The sequence below is a fragment of the Bubalus kerabau genome, chromosome 19 (genome assembly GCF_029407905.1).
Source record: "Bubalus kerabau isolate K-KA32 ecotype Philippines breed swamp buffalo chromosome 19, PCC_UOA_SB_1v2, whole genome shotgun sequence".
Classification (NCBI taxonomy): Eukaryota; Metazoa; Chordata; class Mammalia; order Artiodactyla; family Bovidae; genus Bubalus; species Bubalus kerabau.
In genome coordinates this window covers 45630068-45652147 of record NC_073642.1, presented here as the reverse complement: position 1 = coordinate 45652147, position 22080 = coordinate 45630068, and the positions used below count along the sequence as shown (strand labels likewise).

General features: G+C 33.6%; 1 protein-coding gene across 2 annotated transcripts in view; it reads left to right on the top strand.

The window, feature by feature from the left end:
• The window catches only part of BAZ1A (bromodomain adjacent to zinc finger domain 1A), an 86477-nt gene that overhangs the window by 41821 nt on the left and 22576 nt on the right, over positions 1 to 22080 (top strand). For both annotated transcript variants that reach the window (XM_055556648.1, XM_055556649.1), the window contains exons 5-16: positions 3284 to 3371; positions 6434 to 6568; positions 7223 to 7322; positions 8077 to 8243; positions 10319 to 10414; positions 11113 to 11251; positions 12539 to 12685; positions 16787 to 16882; positions 17002 to 17226; positions 18373 to 18538; positions 18901 to 19014; positions 21888 to 22012. In XM_055556648.1, the coding sequence (XP_055412623.1) occupies positions 3284 to 3371; positions 6434 to 6568; positions 7223 to 7322; positions 8077 to 8243; positions 10319 to 10414; positions 11113 to 11251; positions 12539 to 12685; positions 16787 to 16882; positions 17002 to 17226; positions 18373 to 18538; positions 18901 to 19014; positions 21888 to 22012 (1598 nt within the window). The remainder of the gene's footprint in view (positions 1 to 3283; positions 3372 to 6433; positions 6569 to 7222; positions 7323 to 8076; positions 8244 to 10318; positions 10415 to 11112; positions 11252 to 12538; positions 12686 to 16786; positions 16883 to 17001; positions 17227 to 18372; positions 18539 to 18900; positions 19015 to 21887; positions 22013 to 22080) is intronic.

Below are 22080 nucleotides of genomic sequence, written 5' to 3'. Positions count from 1 at the left end.
TTCCGTTGCAATGGTGAATGGAATTGTTTCCTTAATTTCTCTTTCTGTTTTCTCATTATTAGTGTATAGGAATGCAAGGGATTTCTGTGTGTGGATTTTATATCCTGCAACTTTACTATAGTCATTGATTAGTTCTAGTAATTTTCTGGTGGAGTCTTTAGGGTTTTCTATGTAGAGGATCATGTCATATGCGAACAGTGAGAGTTTTACTTCTTCTTTTCCAATTTGGATTCCTTTTATTTCTTTTTCTGCTCTGATTGCTGTGGCCAAAACTTCCAAAACTATATTGAATAGTAATGGTGAAAGTGGGCACCCTTGTCTTGTTCCTGACTTTAGAGGAAATGCTTTCAATTTTTCACCATTGAGGATAATGTTTGCTGTGGGTTTGTCATATATAGCTTGTATTATGTTGAGGTATGTTCCTTCTATTCCTGCTTTCTGGAGAGTTTTTATCATAAATGGATGTTGAATTTTGTCAAAGGCTTTCTCTGCATCTATTGAGATAATCACATGGCTTTTATTGTTCAATTTGTTAATGTGGTGTATTACATTGATTGATTTGCAGATATTGAAGAATCCTCGCGTCCCTGGGATAAAGCCCACTTGGTCATGGTGTATGATCTTTTTAATGTGTTGTTGGATTCTGATTGCTAGAATTTTGTTAAGGATTTTTGCATCTATGTTCATCAGTGATATTGGCCTGTAGTTTTCTTTTTTTGTGGCATCTTTGTCAGGTTTTGGTATTAGGGTGATGGTGGCCTCATAGAATGAGTTTGGAAGTTTACCTTCCTCTGCAATTTTCTGGAACAGTTTGAGTAGGATAGGTGTTAGCTTAATGGCAACGGGATCATACTTATAAATAATTACCTTAAACGTAAATAGGCTGAATGCCCCAACCAAAAGACAAAGACTGGCTGAATGGATACAAAAACAAGACCCCTACATATGTTGTCTACAAGAGACCCACCTCAAAACAGGGGACACATATAGACTGAAAGTGAAGGGCTGGAAAAAGATTTTCCATGCAAATAGGGACCAAAAGAAAGCAGGAGTAGTAATACTCATATCAGATAAAATAGACTTTAAAACAAAGGCTGTGAAAGAGACAAAGACAGTCACTACATAATGATCAAAGGATCAATCCAAGAAGAAGATATAATAATTATAAATATATATGCACCCAACATAGGAGCACCGCAATATGTAAGACAAATGCTAACAAGTATGAAAGGAGAAATTAACAATAACACAATAGTAGTGGGAGACTTTAATACCCCACTCACACCTATGGATAGATCAACTAAACAGAAAATTAACAAGGAAACACAAACTTTAAACGATACAATAGACCAGTTAGACCTAATTGATATCTATAGGACATTTCATCCCAAAACAATGAATTTCAGCTTTTTCTCAAGCGTACACGGAACCTTCTCCAGGATAGATCACATCCTGGGCCATAAATCTAGCCTTGGTAAATTCAAAAAAATTGAAATCATTCCAAGCATCTTTTCTGACCACAATGCAGTAAGATTAGATCTCAATTACAGGAGAAAAGCTATTAAAAATTCCAACATATGGAGGCTGAACAACACGCTGCTAAATAACCAACAAATCACAGAAGAAATCAAAAAAGAAATCAAAATTTGCGTAGAAACGAATGAAAATGAAAACACAACAACCCAAAACCTGTGGGACACTGTAAAAGCAATCCTAAGGGGAAAGTTCATAGCAATACAGGCATACCTCAAGAAACAAGAAAAAAGTCAAATAAATAATCTAACTCCACACCTAAAGCAACTAGAAAAGGAAGAAATGAAGAACACCAGGGTTAGTAGAAGGAAAGAAATCTTAAAAATTAGGTCAAAATATGTTTTTTATATAACATAACCCCCTATTTAATATTTTTCACTTTTCTATTTAATTTTTGACTTATACTTTCAATATAATTCTGCTAGATCTTGGTTACAGTCTTATTAACTCATTTTCTTCTTAATTGGCAAACCAGAGATTATAAGATGGGAAAGTTATGCTTGATAATAGAAGATGTAATTGACTTGCAGCTCTTTGTTAGCATCAAATGATAATACTATTCCTATAATAAAAGAGATAGTAATACTCCTCTAAGGTAGCCTTACTATGATAGAGTAGCTCTGACAAGGAGGACTTCCTTCAGTAATAGAAAGGTTATATGTGTACTATCTAGTATGGTGGAAGTGTGGCTAGTAATAGTGCAGAACTGAAGCTTTTCTTTTTATTTTATTTATTTAAAAAAACATACGGCTAATAGGTGCCATGTAGAACAATACATTTCTTGAGGACTAGTATATTTAGTTAACAGTCAAAAGAAAATTACTCTCAGCTAGTGTATGGTGCTGGGCTCCTTTTTCAGACCTTTTTTTTCATGTAGTCCTTCCTATAGTTTAGGAAAAAATACATATTTTGGGGAGGGCCACTACTTAAGAACTCCTATATTGTTTGTTTACTCATAGAAACTTAACTTAGCTTTTTCTTAAAAGGAATATGTTAAATTCAATTGAAATATTTGCTTTCCTTCCAGAACCTTTCTAGAAATACTTGTATGTTTATTTTTTTGTCTCCTGTTTGTGGTGATGGTACTATTGTGGTTGCTGTTTTTTAATTGGGGCCTAAGGAAAATGAAAAATAGTGTATTTTTAAAGCTTTAATCATTCTAACTCTTTAATTTTAATCTCATGAATTTGCTGGCTGCCATATGAAGTTTAAATACAAAATATTTTACAATTTGATAAAACCCATGTTCACGTCTGTTCACAATATCCATTTGAATGTTGATTTATGTAGCACTATGTGATACATGGTAGTCTGTGAATTTTGATTATGTTAAGAATTTTAATGGTAATACTTATAGGGATGATCATCTAATTTGTTAAAATTTGGTTTACTCTGTGTAGTATATTTTCTTTGAGGTTTATTTGATTTCTAAGTGGTTCCTAAGCAACAAATGCATATACTGTTTTTGTAATAGACTTTTATGGTAGATCCATTCAAGTAGATCTTATAACATTCTACATAAATACTTCTTTACATATAAATATATATATATTCTCTCCATCTTTTTTGTTTAATGAAGTAGTAACGTAAATACTTGTGAATAAGTTTCTTGTAACTTATAAATACTATTGGAAAATGAAATGTTCTTTTCCTAGGTTTGAAACTGAATTATGGATCTAAAGAGATTATGGAGCTCAGATTGAATTCTTGGATATTAACACTTTCTTTTTTCTCCTCCTTTTTCTTATAGCCGGAGAAAACACCTATTTTCTCGTGATAAACTAAAGCTTTTTCTGAAGCAACACTGTGAACCACAAGATGGAGTCATTAAAATTAAGGTAGTTAGAACGGTGATATTATTTGTTGAAAAGAAGGAAGAAAGATAAAAACGAGTAGTGTTATAAGGTTGTAACATTGCAGAAATGTTACTCCCAAGTTGCTTGAAAATAGTTCTCTTTACCTGGAGCCAGTTTTTAGTAATTTTCTTTGTATTCTTTGGATTAAATACTGTTTTTATGCAATTGCTAGAAATGCTAGAGGCCTCAGTTACTTCTACCGTTCTCTTTATATAAAAAGGTCAACCACGATAGATGAGAGTAAATGGAAGACTATGGGGGAAACTCCCTGGCAGTACAGTGGTTAGAACTCTGCATTTCCACTACAGGGAGCTCAGGTTCGATCCCTGGTCAGGGAACTAAGATCCCACAAGCTACACGGCCAAAAAAAAAAGGTGAATGGATAGGGCAACTAGAGTTTTCTAATAGTGTAATGCTGGCTCAGAAAAACAGATTCAAAGAACAATGCTAAAATAGATCCTACTAGGTAAGAAGATAATACATATAATAAAAAGAATCTCAGAGACCAATACTAAGCAGATAGATTATATTTCATTAATAACTATTTAGAGGGAAAAAAATCAAGTTTAGGAACCTCATATTGTACACTCCAGTAAAAAGTTAAATGATAAAACTAAAACTAATTTTTTAAAATGAGAAATACTTATATTGGGAGAGAGACATTAAGTAAAACAATAGGATGGATTAGAGAATTGTATGCGTGTATCAAAAGTCAGCTACTGTATGCCTAAGATTTGTGTATTTCATCATATGTATATATTACATCAAAAGAAAAGATATGAAGGAAAAGGGTATTTGGTTTATGTGAAGAGTAGTATTTCACATCTCTAGAGACAAAGATAAATAGAACTGGGACACTTGGTTAACTACTTGGAAAATAGTTGGGTCTACTTGGAAAATAGTTGGGTCTACTTGGAAAATAGTTGGCTCTATTTGGAAAAATGTTGGGTCTAACTCAAAAAATAAAAAGGACATAAAATAAATCTTAATGTTATTTATGCTAAAGTACTTAGGTGGAGCAATATAAAAGAAATACCAAAGATGAGATTGATTTGACAATATGAACTTATGTAGGATTAAAAATGTCATAAACAGATTTGAAGGGCAAGTGCTAGAGGAAAGATACTTCCAGTGAATACATTGAGGAGCTCAAATCAATTATAAAATATGAGCACTCCATTAGAAAAATAGACATGATCAAAATTTACAGTGGATGAAGTATAAAACTTGAAAACATGTAAGGTAAAATCATCTGAAAGAATTTTTAAAGTATTTGTCTTGATAAGAGAACATGATTTAAGCATTCTTCCGTCTATAGTATTGAACAGGTAGTCATGTAAAATGATGCTTAAAAAAGTTGATGATTTAGACACTTGTGATAAATGGCTAGAACAGTACCTGACATTTGATAGACAGTCAATGAATAAAGCTGCTTATGTGTATCATAAATAGCCAATTGGCCAGTTCACCTAATTTTATAAGATTTCTTCCACATCAGTGAACAAAAATAGCCCAAATAAGGAAAAAATGGTGACAGACATAAGTTTTCACCCAGGAAAATAAAGTCAATAAGTTTGAAAAGTTCAACTTTAATAAATAAATAAAAATTATGGTTATAGTGAATATTTTTCTCATATGAGTATAATGAAAGATGGTTAGTGGCTATTCTAGTATACTTGTACACACACACACCCCCCCCCTTAAAACAACCAAGTTTGATACCCAGTATGGTGAATGTAGACTGTTGTTAGGAATACCTGCAAGAACACAAAGATGTGGGATTTTTTTTTTATTGTATGTATTGTGTGTGTGAATAAGGATACCTTGGCAGTTAATATATTAAAGCCTATTTGATCCTTTTTGGGTATGTGTTTCAGAAGAAGCCATCCACTCATACTTAAAGTACTGTTCTCTATGAAGTGAAAGTTGCTGAGTCATATCTGACTCTTTGCAACCACATGGACTATACAGTCCATGGAATTCTCCAGGCCAGAATATTGGAGTGGGTAGCCATTCCCTTCTCCGGGGGATCTTCCCAACCTAGGGATGGAACCCAGTCTCCCACACTGCATGTGGAATATCACAGGTTATTTAAGTGAGACAGTAGACAGCCATCTTAATGGAATTTAATGTGAAATCTTAATGAATTATTCATTTACTGTGTTAGGTATTAAAAGCTATGTTCTACCAAAAGTAAAAATATTATTACAGTAAATTGAATTCCCAGTAGAAGCAATCCTATTTTATTAATAACTTAAAATTTTATATCATCACATTTTCTGTATTTCTGTAAGTAGCATTTTTTTTGGAGAGGAAGAAAGAAGATAATCTTTGCTGTTAGACCAAAACTTATCTTCAGAATTGCTAATCGAAAATAAGAAGTTTAGAGTTGGACATGGATGAAAGTAGAAGGAAAGAAACTCTTGATTTTAGCAGATATCCAGGAACCACACAACTTACAGTAAAAATGAGGTTGACTTCTATGAACTTAAATTTTGAGTTGAAACTTTATAGAAATTTATCAATATTTCCGCTTTTATCCAGACCAGCTTTAAAATTTGATACATAAAGTATTTAAGTTATCATTTCAAACTGGAGGGGGATGTCTAAATGTTCAGCAGTTAGGCTAAGAAAAATTTATTGATTTAATATAGTGGATTTTTTAATATTTAATATATGGATTATTTATTTACTAGAAAGCCTCATACAAAATTAGTCAAAAGCAAACAAAAAAGATTATTGTATAAGTGAAATTTTGAGATAGTTTTAGAATTCAGGAAACTGTTGAAGCATTCTTGAATATTTTATGGTGAAGGAATCCTTTGAATTGTGGATTTCTTCCTAGTAAAGCTGATTAATTATGTAATTTTTAAAAGCATCAAGAAATAAAATGTATGTTACTACACAATACACATAAAATTCTAATGCTTTTGACCTGGTTTTTAACAGTAATCATATGACATGTTAAAGCTTATCTATATATAATTTACTAATGTGTTATTATTGTACCCTGTGTTGTTGTCTTTTTTTTTTTTTTAATGAAGGCATCATCTCTTTCAACATATAAAATAGCAGAACAAGATTTTTCTTACTTCTTCCCTGATGATCCACCCACATTTATCTTCAGTCCAGCTAACAGAAGAAGAGGGAGACCTCCCAAACGAATATCTGTTAGTCAGGTAAATAGAGAATAGATAAAAAGTACACAGTAGTTCTTAATAAAACTAACCAAAATTAAGAGTAGGGTTTGGCTCACTTCACCCCTAGACCCTGTAGGAAGGAACACTCCTACACAAGAACAGGGTGTACTGTATTTTGACAACTGCTTAGCAGTGAGGCTTGTAGAAGTTTCAGGTGTGAGTTAGACATGAGTCTCATGCCACAGGGGTTTCGTACTGAAATGTAAGCAGTTACTAAAATGTAAAGCAGGATGGACTACAAAAATGTCTCTGACGTGTGTTTACTCTGCCTCTTTCTTACTTGATGTCTACACCAGCTAGTTTAAGTACCCTGGAATATTTTTGTTTGTTTTTCTAATGCATATTTTTAAGGCTCCCCTTATGTATTACCGGTTGTTTTTTCTGGGAGGTTTTTGTACTAATTTGTAGAACTACAGAATTAACTTATATTCTTTATGTTACTATGATTAGAGTTATTAAAATTTCAATTATATTTTAGAATAAAACCTTAGTATAAAGAAAGTATAATTGATGAGGGCTTTACATTTTTTTGTTTTTTAAGTGTAAGGAAAAAGTAGACCAGTTTGTAAAAGTTGTGGTTACAACTTTACTTTCTTGGTTTTTACGTGTGTGTTTTGTTTTTATTTTTTTTAGGAGGACAGCATTGCCAGTAAACAGACTATTGCAAGCTATAGGAACAAAACTACTAAAGAAAGAGACAAACTTTTAAAACAAGAAGAAATGAAATCACTGGGTGAGTTTTAACGTAAAGAATATACCAAAGATTTTGGCAAACAGAAGAGGCTTAATAAATGTCTCCAGTTCCTTCACCTTCATTTGTTGTCAGCCCTCTTAATACCTTTTTTTGTCTCCAAAAACTGTTTAGTTACAGGAAAGTGTATTTCTCTGTGCCTAGGTAGGGGATGTTTCTAAAATGGCTTATTTCTGGTTTTGTCTTTCTTAAGATTAGTTTTTTCCCTCAGATAACTATTAATTTCTTTGATAAATGAGACCTCTGTTTATCTCTTAAAACAACATTTCAAGGTATAACATATCCTCTGTTAAACTGACCTAATGCTAGATTAAGCACAAGTTGGCAGTTCTAGCCATTTTTGTTTGATTCCTACAGCCTTATAAAACATTGTTTCCCAAATGTGACTATATACATGAATCACTTGGGAATCTTACTAAAATGAAGATTCTAAATTAGTAGGCCTGGGTGGGAGAAAAGATTCTGCATTTCCAACAAGGTGGTACCTTGCTGCTGGTCTTAGGGACACACTTTGAGTAGCAAGGCTTTCAAAGGCAGGTTTGTGTTTGTCCTATGGCAGTAGTTTGTCTTCAACAGAGAGGACTTGCTCTTCCCATTTTAATCACCAGCTGACTCCCTCTGTGAGTGTCTCTTGATCTCATTTAAACCTTAAAATATTTCTGAGGTTCTTTTGTTACATTTAAAAAGTGTGTTATTTTCTGTCTGTGTACAATTCTAAGTCTGATCTTCTCCACAGCTTTTGAAAAGGCTAAATTAAAAAGAGAAAAAGCAGATGCCCTAGAGGCAAAGAAAAAAGAAAAGGAGGATAAAGAAAAAAAGAAGGAAGAATTGAAGAAAATTGTTGAAAAAGAGAGACTGAAGAAGAAAGAAGAAAAAGAGAGGCTTAAAATAGAAAGAGAAAAGGTATATCCAAGTATATTAGTTATACTCTCCACAAATAGTAAATAGTATTCAACACTTTATATATTTAAGTTCATGGTTAATTTAAAAATACTTTTATCACTTTCATTTACATTTATAGTTGTGCGTAGAGCACTGATAAATGGTATTGGGATATCTCCATTTTCCTTGGCAAATTTAATGAATGATTTAAGGTTCAATATATATGAGTGACTTTACACCTCAGAGCCTCTTCCGAAGTACAATTCTAACGTTGCTTTTCTTCATTGTTTAGACTTCCATATTTAGGGAAATAAAACTTTCAGAAGTAAACTACATTGTTAGAAAAATACAAAAAAATGTATGAGCAATAAGAATTAGTGTAGTGTTCTTATTTTCCTTGAAGAATAAAGTATCTTTGTTTCAGCAAATCTTTTATTATCATCTTCAGTGGTAGATATTTCTTAGAGAATTCTATAGCTGGTTTCTTCTGAAGTCCATCATTGTCATTGGTTTTCTGGATATTCACAAGTACCCTTGGAGAAGGACATGGCAACCCACTCCAGTATTCTTACCTGGAGAATCCCATGGACAGAGGAGCCTAGTGGTCTACACCCCATAGGTTGCAAGAGTGGGACACGACTTAGTGACTAAACCACCACAAGTACCCTAGGTGATCATGTTATATATTATGTTCATTTAAATTGCATGTGTTTCTTGAATTATTTCAGATAGGCCCTTGCATGGAAGTAGGGAGTGTCTGATATGTGTTTACTCCAGAAAGTGTAGAATACAAGGGAAAAAAAAAAAAAAACCACTCGTAATCTAAATGGTAATATTTAGAGATAGCATTATTGCTTTGATTAATTTATTTCTAACTTTATTGTGGCGCTTAAAGAATAAGATCCAGCATTTATAATTTTGTATATATATATTTTAACATTATTATAAACATTCTGTCCTGCTACTAAATAAACTAAGTAATGTGAAATTTTTAGTGACTGCATGTAGCATTTAATCAAATAGATACAGGTAAGCACTTTATAAATTTTTGCTCATGAACAAGGATACTTTGTTCAGATTTATGAACAAAAGTCTTTCCTGTTTTTGGATTGTGTCTCTGGATTAATTTGTAGAAGTGAAATACTAGGTTAATGGGTAAGAACATGTTAAAAACTTTCTGTACCTGGTGAACATAGGTATTTGTTTGTCAAATGTGTTGTACTTATGTATACTCTTAGCAATAGTGAATGAAAATACCCATCTTATTACACCCTACAAGAATTATTTGGGTGGAGGGAGGGCTTATTTCAGCAGGCCACTCAAAGCACAGTTAAGTTCTGTAACTATCTAGGTGTTTTCTGTTAAACTTGAGAAATGTACATCTGTTTACTTTCAGTGTTAATAAATTTCAAAGAAAGAATATTAACATGCATTAAACATATATATTATTACATAGTTAACATATTTATTGGAAATAATTATAACAAAATACTTTGTTTACATTCTGCTTTATCAGAGACTTTTTAGCGTCAGTATTTATCCTGCAGTTTCAAATACCAGAACCAAGAAGAAAAGTTGTCAAAAGACCAACTGAGCAAAAAGTTCACCAGTTGTACTCTAATATTGCTTTTACTTACCGTCCCCTGTGTGTGTCTCTAGGCAGTTAATTAGGTTTAAATGAATCTTGAAAACTAATGTATTACAAATATAAGGGGGGGGTAGTTATGTTAGGTACTCTAATAATTTCTTATCTCTTTACTTGAGATCTAATTGATTTAAAGTGGAGAAAGCACTGCTATAGACAAGGTCAGATTGAATTAATATTTATCCAGGAGTTGCTATGTGTCAAACATATTTCATCTTTGTAGCAGTTCTATCAGACAGGCATTGTTTTGATCAGTGGTTTTAACCCTTTTATGTACAGCAGAATCCCCAAAAGAGCTTATTAAAACATCAGTTGCTGGGTCCCAACCCTAGAGTTCCTAGTTCAAGAGATCTAGGTAGGGCGCAAGTATTTGTTTCCTGCTAGTTCCGAGGTGATGCCAATGCTGCCTTATAAATATCTTATAAGAATTTTTATTGACCTTTCATTTTAGGAAAGAGAGAAGTTGCGTGAAGAAAAGAAAAAGTATATGGAATACTTAAAACAGTGGAGTAAACCCAGAGAAGATATGGAATGTGATGACCTTAAGGTATAAGCACGTTATGTGATGTTTCACACACCTGTGTGACAGAGGAGATAGCCAATTAGGCAAATATGTATATTTAGAGTTCCAGGATAGCATTGTTAGTATTTTATAACAAGCTTTGATAATGATTCTTATCCTGTGGAAATAGTTGGTCATCTGTGCTATCCTTGGTAGTCCAGTAACCACTGGAGCCAGGCAAACATTTAATGTGGTTACTAGACAAAGATTCTGCCTGTCTGAAGAAATAACCAAAGTATCTATACCAAACTCATTCATCTCATTTTATATGGAACCATTTCTAAGACAATAGATGGTAGATTAATTTTGTTCCATATCCTAAGGAAAATACCACATTAGAGATCATACTGATATGGCTAATGCCTTGGCCTCAGAATCTAGGTTAGGAGTCGCTCGTAACTAGGAAATGTAGTCAGAAGTACAGCTCAACCTAAATTATGCTGTTAGTTGAATGAAAGAAAAAATGATTTAGTAAGTGATCTAGAGACTGTGATTTAGTGTAAGGTATAAGGTTGAATTAAAGCCACAGCATCTCTAATTTTTAAAGTTCTAAAAGTGATTATAATGAATATCCAGGGTTGAGAAATGTGAAATAGTTCTTAGGTAAAGAATATATCATATCTGTCTTTGTACAATTTCCTGTACTTGGTTCAAATAGTTATATAAATTGTTTAATCTTGCAGGAACTTCCAGAACCAACTCCAGTGAAAACTAGACTACCTCCTGAAATCTTTGGTGATGCTCTGATGGTTTTGGAGTTCCTTAATGCATTTGGGGAGCTTTTTGATCTTCAAGATGAGTTTCCTGAGGGAGTGACCCTAGGCAAGTGCTATTGCTATGTGATAGTTCACCCTAAAATTAGTGGTTTAAAAGAACAAGTTATTCTCTCTCAAAGTTCTGTGGAGTCACTGGACCCAGCTATCCAGTCCTCTCTTGGGGTCCTTCATGTGATTACAGTCACAGTGGCTGGGACTGGAGTCACCTGAAGGCTCACCTGGCTCAGTGTTCAAGGTGGCTTCTTCACACACATGCCTGGTACCTCGGTGTTCCTCCACATGGTGTCCTGCTTCGTCAGAGTAGCCTGCACTTCCTATGTGGCAGCGAGTGTTCCAAGGGGCTGGAAACAGAAGCTATCACTTTTCTTAAAGGCCAGGCCTAGAACTGCCAAACCTTGCTTCTGCTGTATTCCATTAGTTAGGCCTGCTGGGATTCAAGGGGGTGAAGGAATAGACCTCATTTCTTGAGGGTGGCATGGTATGTAAGTGCAGGGAAGGGAGGGATTGACAGCCATATTTGAAGACAAGTTACTGCCTAACTTTAACTTGCAATTGCTTCTCCTCTGCACTTACATACTGTTACTTTGTATGTACATCATTCATAAGAACTAAATTAGTATGAGAAGGGCTTTAGATCCCATTTTAGATTTTTAGCTAACCAATAGAAAATAATCTTCTTTAGATCCAAATAAAAATTCTAAAAGAATTTTAATGCCACTCTTATTTTACCGACTGTATTCTTCAGGAGGGCTTTCACAGTCCCTTAGTTTTTCTTGATGAGCTAGGTGAGGCATGACTCGCTGTGCCTTACAGATCAAGAAGGTCTAAACAGCGCTGGTTGAGGTAAGACGTTTAGGGTAGGTGAATTAGATGAGAAACATTTATGACCTGAACTCAATATTAGGATTACAGCTAATGCTGATGATTGCCTCTTATGTGTACTATTTGGTAAACAGTCATGTCCCACATAGCTCTTGAGAACACTGGGACAACAATAACATCTTTGGTGTCATTACTCAAATTAGAGTAAGATTATAATTTTTAATATATGACTAATTTGCATCTCAGGCTTAAATTTAGGTGAAATATTGTCTGAACTGAGGCTAATTTGGCTTTCTTTGAATGCAGTGATTTTTGGCTTATGATTTTGTTGTAATTACTAAAAATTACTTTGTGATTTTGCCTTAAATAATTATACTTGGCTTTACCTGATGGGCACTTAAGAAAATAGTTACACAGGCTATTGTTGATTAAAATGTTTATTGTTCCAATGGAGTTGTTTTTCCAGTATGTGACCAGAACTTTAAATTCATTTTAAACATTTTATTCACAGAAGTGTTAGAGGAAGCTCTTGTAGGAAATGACAGTGAAGGCCCACTATGTGAATTGCTTTTTTTCTTCCTGACTGCCATCTTCCAGGCGATAGCTGAAGAAGAAGAGGAAGTAGCCAAAGAGCAAATAACTGATGCTGACACCAAAGGTCAGAATTCAATATTATTGCTGGCTGATAGTAGCTTTGTAGTGAAATAAACTTGTGATTAAATTTTAAATTAACTTGGCTTTTACAGTTATAAAACATGGTTGTTCAAGTTACTTGATTTTTGAGTCATATACTAGCAACATATTATCAGTTGTTTTACAGAAGCTTTGTTTTAATATATCCTGTTTCTGATGACCTTAAAAATGCTGCAGCCCCCACCCTGCCAACCTATCTTGTTTTTTATTCCTCTAGATTTCTCCTGTGATTTAGGAACCTTACAAATTTCATTGACCAGTATCTGTAATTCCAAGAAATTTACTGAATAGCACTGAGTTTTTGTCCCCATCCAAGAAAATACTTCAATTGTTGTTATTAAAACTTTAGGTTAAAAGTATTATTACTGATTTCATTTCATATCTGATAATTTTTAGATCAGAGTTAAGGAACATTTAATTTTTAAATTTTGCTAGTTTGAACTAGAAATTTTGCTCTTTAATTTCTGTACAGTTAAGTATCTAGAGTCTGTATGGTACATATTAATGTAGGAATAATTCTTGGGGAAATCTTTTTTATTTTTAATACACAGTAGAGTGTTCACTGTTTTATTTAGGATTTACCTCAATCCGAGGAATTGTTAAGCATTTATATTAACAGGTTGATTTGACTTCCTGAATAATATTCTCTGTGAATTTTGCCACTTATGAGATCGGACCATTAAATAAACTTTAGTGTATTATGTAGAAATACACGATAAGAAATAGTTTGGAGCCATCTTGATAGCATAATCTTAGTAGGAAAAAAAATGGGACGTTCCTCCATTCAGGTAGCGTGGTTGGCCTTAGATAATTTGAGCTAATTTCCTTTATGCCTGGTCGATGGAGCAATAGGAGAGTCATGAGGATGTAGTCAGTTCAGTTGTCTTTTGATTTTGCAGTCAAAGTTCAAGCAAAATATATTCTCTTGCTTGAGTGCTAATCACTCTAGCTCCCTTATCAAGGCCATTTTAGCAATGTGGTCTTCATTGTCATCTTAGATGATTTAGTCAGTTTCATAAAAGCGAAGGGAGAGGGGTATATCCATTTATAAAACATCCAAAGATTTTCTAATGACAAGTACCACAACTAAAGATGGATGATCTAAGATAGACTGTGTAAAATATATTCATTCTTTCAGGCTTTAGGTTATCTTAATGACTGATAACATCACAAGGTTATTGACCAAATTCTGACCTTAATACAAGACATAAAGCTTTCTTTAATTCAGGATTTGAATTAGGTGAATTTTGTAGTTTTGGAAGCCTTAATGACAAAAAGTGGGGTCAAAAGGAAATTATATTGGAAAAGCAGCTAATGTAAGGGAAAAACTGTTGATGTTTGTATTGCCATTTTATTTTCTATTCATGATTTGTCGTTCCTGTAATTTTTATAGCTCTACTTCTATACCAACTGTCTATAAAGTCTACCTCGGAATAAGTATTGACCATTAATAATGCTTTGTTTGAAACTATTTAAATGTTATGGAGGGAGAAAAAATTACTTCAAAAATTTCACCCTTCTCTCATTTGCCTATTACCACATTTTAAATGGTGACTTCAGTTTCATTAAGGGCCCCAGACTGTTCCCCCAGGTATTTTTCATGTATTCTCCCATCTCAGTAACAAAAAGGGTTTTCCGTAGTCTTCCTGAAAGCACCTGAATAATCACATGGGATTGAATATTATTTACTTCTTCATAGCTGGCCTTACGTAAGGTGTTATTGGGCAGACAATAAAAGCATGTATTTACCTCAGTGATAAAACATGAGGTTCAGTGAGGTCATTTACTGAAGATCACATAGAGAGTAAGTGATCGCGTAACTAGAAAGACACCATATATATGTTGTTTTATCCTCACACCACCATTATAAGGAAGGTGTAATTATTTTTGCCTTTATATGTAAAAGAAGCTTAGTCTTGAGTTTAATTAACTTGCCTAAAGACACGTGGCTAATAAGAAGTGATGGATACAAACTCAGGCACTCTGGACTGGAGCCTCGTAATGATTACATTTTATTACCTTATAATATGGCAAAGAAGTAATTATCTGTCAAGAACATGTAATTTTTTGGCCTTCTTATTTTTATATTGAATCTTGGAAATTTTGACCAGCAATTTTTTAACTTACATTATAAATATCAGTTCCTCTCTTTAGTCTTACATCATGAACTTAAATGCCTTTCACAAGTATAGATACAAAAGCATTCTCCTGATATATAATAGTTATGTGTATTGCTGAGATGTTATTGTTTAGTGTTGAAATTATGTGTACCTGATTCTAGATTACGATGATGATAAATGTATCTGTTTCAGGTGGTCATCCCCCACACAGTTTAGCTGTATTCTCTTGGTATGATGTATCCAAGTGACTGTCTCAGCAAATAAATCCTAGAATGATATTTACAGTTTCTTGAAAGAGCAGTTTGGCAGATAGTTGAGTTGAAGAGTATGTATTTTAGCATGCTAAACACAACTAAAAGTAAATCGTCATTTTGTTGGTTGTCCATTTCCTGAGGCCTTTACAGCCTTTGTCCCAGGAAATTACAGCTTACTATAGATAAAATAAGTTGAATTGCTGCAAAGGAAGAGAGCCAGTACACTTATACAGCTTTTTAACTAGGACTTGTTAATTTTAGAGTGCCTATATTAATTTTAAGTTTGTTTGGCTTTGTATGTAAAATGAAAATTGAAAAAAGTTTTACATCTAGTATTTCCCTGGTGAGGAACATTATAATGTCTGTCATTTCGACTAAATTCATGGCCTTGTAGGAATAACTTATGTATATATGTAACATTTAGTTAGGTAACTTCTCCTGTGTGGTACTGTTTATGCTTCAAATGCCGTGGAATTGTCAGTAACTGTAATCAGACATAATCCCAAAGGGCCTTTTTCCTTTAGTAAAGGACAGCAGTTCTTTTCTCTAAGGTTCATTTTTTCAGCTTGTGAACTTTGAGGAGGGAAAGGAGAAAGTGAAGGAACCTCAGAACCAGGTTAGCTCAGTGATTTCCCAGCTCTAATCCATGGAGGCCTACAAATTGTACAGGGATTCCTCCCTGCTAGTGTAGGAGAGTTGAAAAGATGAATGGGCAGGATTATCATCTCCATTCACATTATATGGTGCTTCCAAGAAATACTTGAGGAATTTGAAAACTGCTGATCTTGACTTAGCGCTATAAAAAGAATGAAGCCAATTAAGTGCCTGATCTAGAGGCTACCTAAGTAGGAACTAGGGATGGACAGAGCTAAGAGTAGAATTTACATTATCTGAGACTTAGTCTGAAGCTGTGTCTACTGTGGTAGAGCAGAAGGGCTTTTTATCAGCTTAAAAGTTTTTTCATTGGTGACATTTTATTATCTATGTAAGGAATAATTGTATATCCTAATGGTTTAAATATATTTGTGTCAGTAGACTTGCTCTTTGGTCCTATTTGTAGCTTAAGCACTGTTTTCAAAACTGAAGCAATTTACTTAGAAAATACAGGGATATCTTCCTATTGTTTCATGGATCAGAGAGTTTGCAAAATAAAAACAGGCAATTTAAATGAAGAGATAAACCTGTGGTTAAGTGACAGTAGTATTGTCTTTAAGTTCTTTTAGCTCTTTTCCTGTGTTGGTTTTTGATGATTAATTACAACTTATACTTTGTTATGATTCAGTATTTGTAATTGAATATTTATTAAAGATTTGGATATCTTCAAATAGATTCTGATTTTCAAAGTAGAGTTTTTTTAAAGTTATATTGAGCAAGGAAATTTGTCTTTCATTTTAAAGTGTATTTTACCATATTTTTGGAATGTGTATGTGTATCTTGTTGGTAACTTGGAAATTGTCTTCTCTATGTTAAGTAAGGGGAAAATTAGTGTGTAGTACATATCTTAGGATTTAATAGTTTTAGTTGGAGCCTAGGCAGAATGTGAATGATGTGATGCTTGTGGTACCTAGTGTCAGTTTTGAGGTTCCTGAATGTTAAGCTGTTTGCTGTTTCTTTCATCATTTTAAAAAGGGCATTATTCCCAAATATTCAAGCTTTGATTTGCACTAGAATAAAGTATTTATTTCCTTAAAGATCTAACAGAGGCTTTGGATGAAGATACAGACCCCACAAAATCTGCACTGTCTGCAGTTGCATCTTTGGCAGCTGCATGGCCGCAGTTGCATCAGGGTATGTGTGGGTTTTTTTTTTTTTTTTATTGCCTTTTTATTTTTATAAAGGTATATTTTACATTACTGAGGAGTTATTGTTTACATTCTAAATGACTGTTTCGTTTTTAACGACTATAGGCTGCAGTTTGAAAAGCTTGGATCTCGATAGCTGCACTCTTTCTGAAATCCTCAGACTACACATCTTAGCTTCGGGTGCTGATGTAACATCAGCAAATGCGAAGTACAGGTATCAGAAACGAGGAGGGTTTGATGCTACAGATGATGCCTGCATGGAGCTTCGTTTGAGCAACCCCAGCCTGGTGAAGAAACTGTCAAGCACTTCAGTGTATGATTTGACACCAGGTAAACTTTGCAAGTTAGAATTTGTATAACCTTCCTACTTATGCCCAGAATACTCGGTAGCTGATGAGAAAATTTTAGATGACATTTAGTTTTAAAAGAGAAAGGAAGAAAGCAGTCTTTTTAAAAAAAATTGTCAGAATACAAATAGTGACCTAAATTAACTACAGTTGTTATTCATATTAACTTTTAATTATTTATGATTTTCTTGTCTTTTTTCTCTTGGATTTTCTATTACTTTAAAAATGTGTGGTTAGTTTACTACATCTAGCAAGTCTAGAAAGATAAGTGGGAATTAGCTAGCTTTAATTTTTATTTATTAATATATCAGAAATATAAGCTGTAGCTGCAGATAGCTAACATTCAGTTGAGTAAATGTTTCAGCAGTGAGGCACAATATGTAAAATTAAGAGTTTTTTTTACTTCCTTTTATAGATAAAAGTAAAAATTATATTCAATTGTATTGAATTTATTATGCTTATTTAAGGAAACATATAATAAGAAAACCTAATTCCTAAGAGTCATGTAGTTTAAAAAATTTTTATTGTGGTATAGTTGAGCTAACATTCATATAATTTTTAAAATTTATGGTAGTGTTTTTGTGCAGTCTTTTCTGAGTAGCAATTTGCCTATTGCCATTTGTGTGTGTGTGTGTGTGTGTGTGTGCATGTATGCGTGCTCAATCACTTAGTCATGTCTCTTTGCAACCCTGTAGACTGTAGCCTGCCAAGCTCCCTCTGTCCAAGGGATTCTCCAGTCAAGAATACTAGAGTGGGTTGCCATTTCTTACAGGGATCATCCCGTACCAAGGATCAAACCCACATCTTGGTCTCATGTGGTTATAACTTAGTTTTGATTTGAACTTCATATATAAGCTACATAAGCCTAAAATTAAAACTTAAAAATTAATTCTTTGCAATTAGAAAGTTTTTCATGTCTGTTTAACTAGTAGTTATTAGTATTTGAAATGTGTTGTATATCACATAACTGTTAATTGGATTCAAAGTTGCTTTTTTCCATAAATGCCACTAGCTTAGTTGATCTTAAGAGACTCTTCCCTAGTCTTTATTAAATATTTTCACATTGAGCCACAAATTAAATTTTTTCTTGTCATTGATAATCCAGGAGTTATTTACCAATTTTTGGCAGGAGAAAAGATGAAGATACTTCATGCTCTCTGTGGGAAACTACTGACCCTAGTTTCTACTAGGGATTTCATTGAAGATTATGTTGACATATTAAGACAAGCAAAACAGGAGTTCCGGGAGTTAAAAGCAGAACAACATCGAAAAGAGAGGGAAGAAGCAGCTGCTAGGTGAGAGATAATTATAGTCCGTTGTGCTAATGAAAGCTGTTTATTTCTTTGCCTCTAAAAACATGTTGGGGACTTTCTTGGCAGTCCAGTGGTTAAGACTCTACACTCCCAATGCAGGGGACATGGGTTCAATCCCTGGTCAGGGAACTAAAATCCCATACATGCTGTACAGCACAGCAAAAAAATATATATATAGAATAATAAAATAAAATTTATGAAAAAAATAAAACCATGTTGGGCTGTTATTAATAGATTACTTTGTAGTTTTGTGATAACATTTGGAGCATTTTCTGTAATTGGGTGGTTAAAGATAAAAAGTTAAAAGTATCATATAGACTATAATATTTTATTTTAACTTTCAGGATTCGTAAAAGGAAAGAAGAAAAACTTAAGGAGCAAGAACAAAAAATGAAGGAGAAACAAGAAAAACTAAAGGAAGATGAGCAAAGAAATTCAGTTGCAGATATATCTGTTGGGTATGGTTTGAATTACACTGCTTATCTGGATGACATAAAGAATAAAAATCAGCACCTTAAACTCTAAAATGCTTTCCAAATTTTTAGAAAACTAATTTTCTGTAGTTTTGTAATAGTGTCAGCAAGCCTATGAAATTTACATACAGAGAGTCCTCAGATATACATGTGTTGGTTTTTTTTTTGTTTTGTTTTGTTTTTTAAAAAGCACTTTGAGGGAATCTAAAACTGCTAGCATTACTCATTCTAGCATTACTAATAGTATCTCTCCCTTCCACCACCATCATCACAGTTGTACTCTGTGTTTCACAGAGTTCCTTCAAGCTTTTTAAGGAAGAGATTGGAGCTTTTAAGGTGGAGGGAGACGATGTCAGCACCTTAAATAATTCAGTGACTGCCTAAAGTATTTTATTACATATTGACATATTAGGGATGAAGATTGGCTGTGAAGACAAGTGGGAACTTTCCCTATATTGTAGATGGCAAATCATATCAAAATTAGCAGAAATAATCATTCTAAAATAAAATCTGCAAAAGAAATTCTAAAAACCTCAGTATTCCAAATTTAGCATATTGACTTTTGATTATACTTACATATAAAAATACCTGTTACATTCATAGGTCACAAACTTGGAACAGTTGTATTTTATATGGCCATCAGTAATACTTTAAGGAATTTATTTGGATACCTTGAGAAAGTTAATAATAGATATGACACCTAAACTACAAGCAACCAAATAAAAAATAGACTTCACCAAAATTGAAAACTTTTGTGCTTCAAAGAACACTGTTGAGAAAGTTAAAAAAAACAACCCAGAGAAGAGAAAAAAAATTTTATAAATCATATATCTAATGATGGTCTGACATCCAGAATGTATAAAGAACTCACACAACTCAATAGTAAAAAGACAACTCAGTTTTTAAAATGGGCAAAGGATTTTAGCAGGCATTTCTTCAAAGAAGATCTATATGAAGCGCATAAAAAGATGCTCAGCATCGTTAGTCATTAGGGAAATGCATATCAAAACCACGATGAGATACACTTCACACTTACTAAGATGGCGGTATTTCAGTTGAGGGATGGTAACATATGTTGGTGAGAATAAAGAAATTAGAACTCTCATACATTGCTCACAGGGATGTGTAAAACAGTGTGGCTGCTTTGGATAAGTTTGACAGTTCATCAAACAGTCTAAACCATGTGTTACCATGTAGCCAGCAATTCCACTCCCAGGTATGTACCCAAGAAAATTAAGAGCATACATTCATCCAAAAATGTATACATGGAAGTTCATAGCAGCATTATTCTTCGTAACCAAAAAATAGTCCAACCCAAATGTTCATCAGCCCATCAGTTGATGGATAAACAAAACGATATACTGCTTCTGTGGTGTATCCTTATAGCAGAATGTTATTCAGAAATAAGAAGGAATGGAATTCTGATACATGCTACAACATGGGTGAACTTTGGAAACATGCTAGGTGAAAGAAGCTAATCACAGAAGACCGTGTGATTATTCCATTTATAGGAAAAGTCCAGAATAGGCAAGTCCAGAGCAGAAAGTAGAATCAGTGGTTACCAGGGGCAGTGGGGAAAAGGAATTGAAAATAGTATCCAGTTTTTCTTCTGAGATGATGAATTAGATTGAGGCAGTAATTGTACAGCCTTGTTAATAGTACTAAAAACCACTGAGTTGTACACTTGAAAATGGTGATTTATATGGTATGTGAACTCTGTCTCAAATTTTTTTTTACACCTTATAAACATTTTTCCAATTATGTCAGTTATACAGAAAATACTGTATTCATTTAAGGTATATAAAATAATGATTTGATAAATGTATATATTGTTAAATGATTACTATAATTTAGTTAATATTCATTGCCTCATATAGTTGCAATTACTTTTTCCTTGTGATATCTTCAGTTTTTTAAAAAAAGAAATTAGGCTTGTAATAGATCCCACCACTTCATATGTTTGTACTCATCTAACCTCACTCATTTATGTTATCCCTCTAGCTCCTGAAAGTTTGCAAAACTCTTTGAATGTAGAACATAAATGGTGAAATTCAAATTCCATGCAACTTTAGTTTTGATTTGGACAATACAGTGATAAAATATCCATATTGTTCCTACTTACTGTATCTGAATTTGTCTACTTCTCCCCACTACTGTTTGTCTACTTATCTCCTTTTATACTCTGAGCCGCCATTACCTCCCAGCCAGCTACCTGGACTAATTACAGTGGCCTCTTGACTAATCTCCCCTCAACTGCTTTCTATCTCAGATGATTTTCCACATACCAGCAAGAGTACCTTCTAATCATGTCATTTCCCTTTTCTAAACTCTTCCACTTTTTCCCTGTAGCTTCTCCCCACCCACCCCCATTGCTCTTTGAATAATGCCCTTACAAGGCCCAGTATGATCTTGCCCTGATTTTTCTCATTCGTATCTTAAATTGCTTCTTTTTTGTTTACATTCTTGTCAAAATTACAAGCTCCTTCCTTTTCCCTTGAGCTCAATGCATTTGCAGGTTATTCCTTCTTGTAGAAACAAAGATTTCTTCTTACCTGCCACCTCACCCCTCCCAGCCTCCTTAGTCTTGCAGTTTAAACGTCACTTCTTTAAGCGAGCGTTACTTGATCCCTGAGATTAGGGATCAAGTTCTCCTCAAAATGCTTTCATAGCATTTTGAACTCCTTCTTTTTTAGTATTTATTACATATTTTAATTTTACAATGATTTATATAATTATCTGCAAGACTATAAACTCTGTATTATCTTGTTCACTACTTCTCGAAGGATAAACCCTGGCACTTCATAGGCAGGCAATAAATATTTCATGAATGGAATTATAAATATTTTTTTCTTCTTAAGGGAGGAAGAAAGGGAAGATTTTGATACTAGCACTGAGAGCAAAGAAATAGAGCAAAAGGAACAAGATCAAGATACAGTTACTGAAGATGAAGATGACCCGGGACCACATAAAAGAGGCAGAAGGGGTAATACAGAATTTCTTAAGGGCATGCTTGCTTGTTTTTAATTGATAAGGCATTTTATTAATTATCTA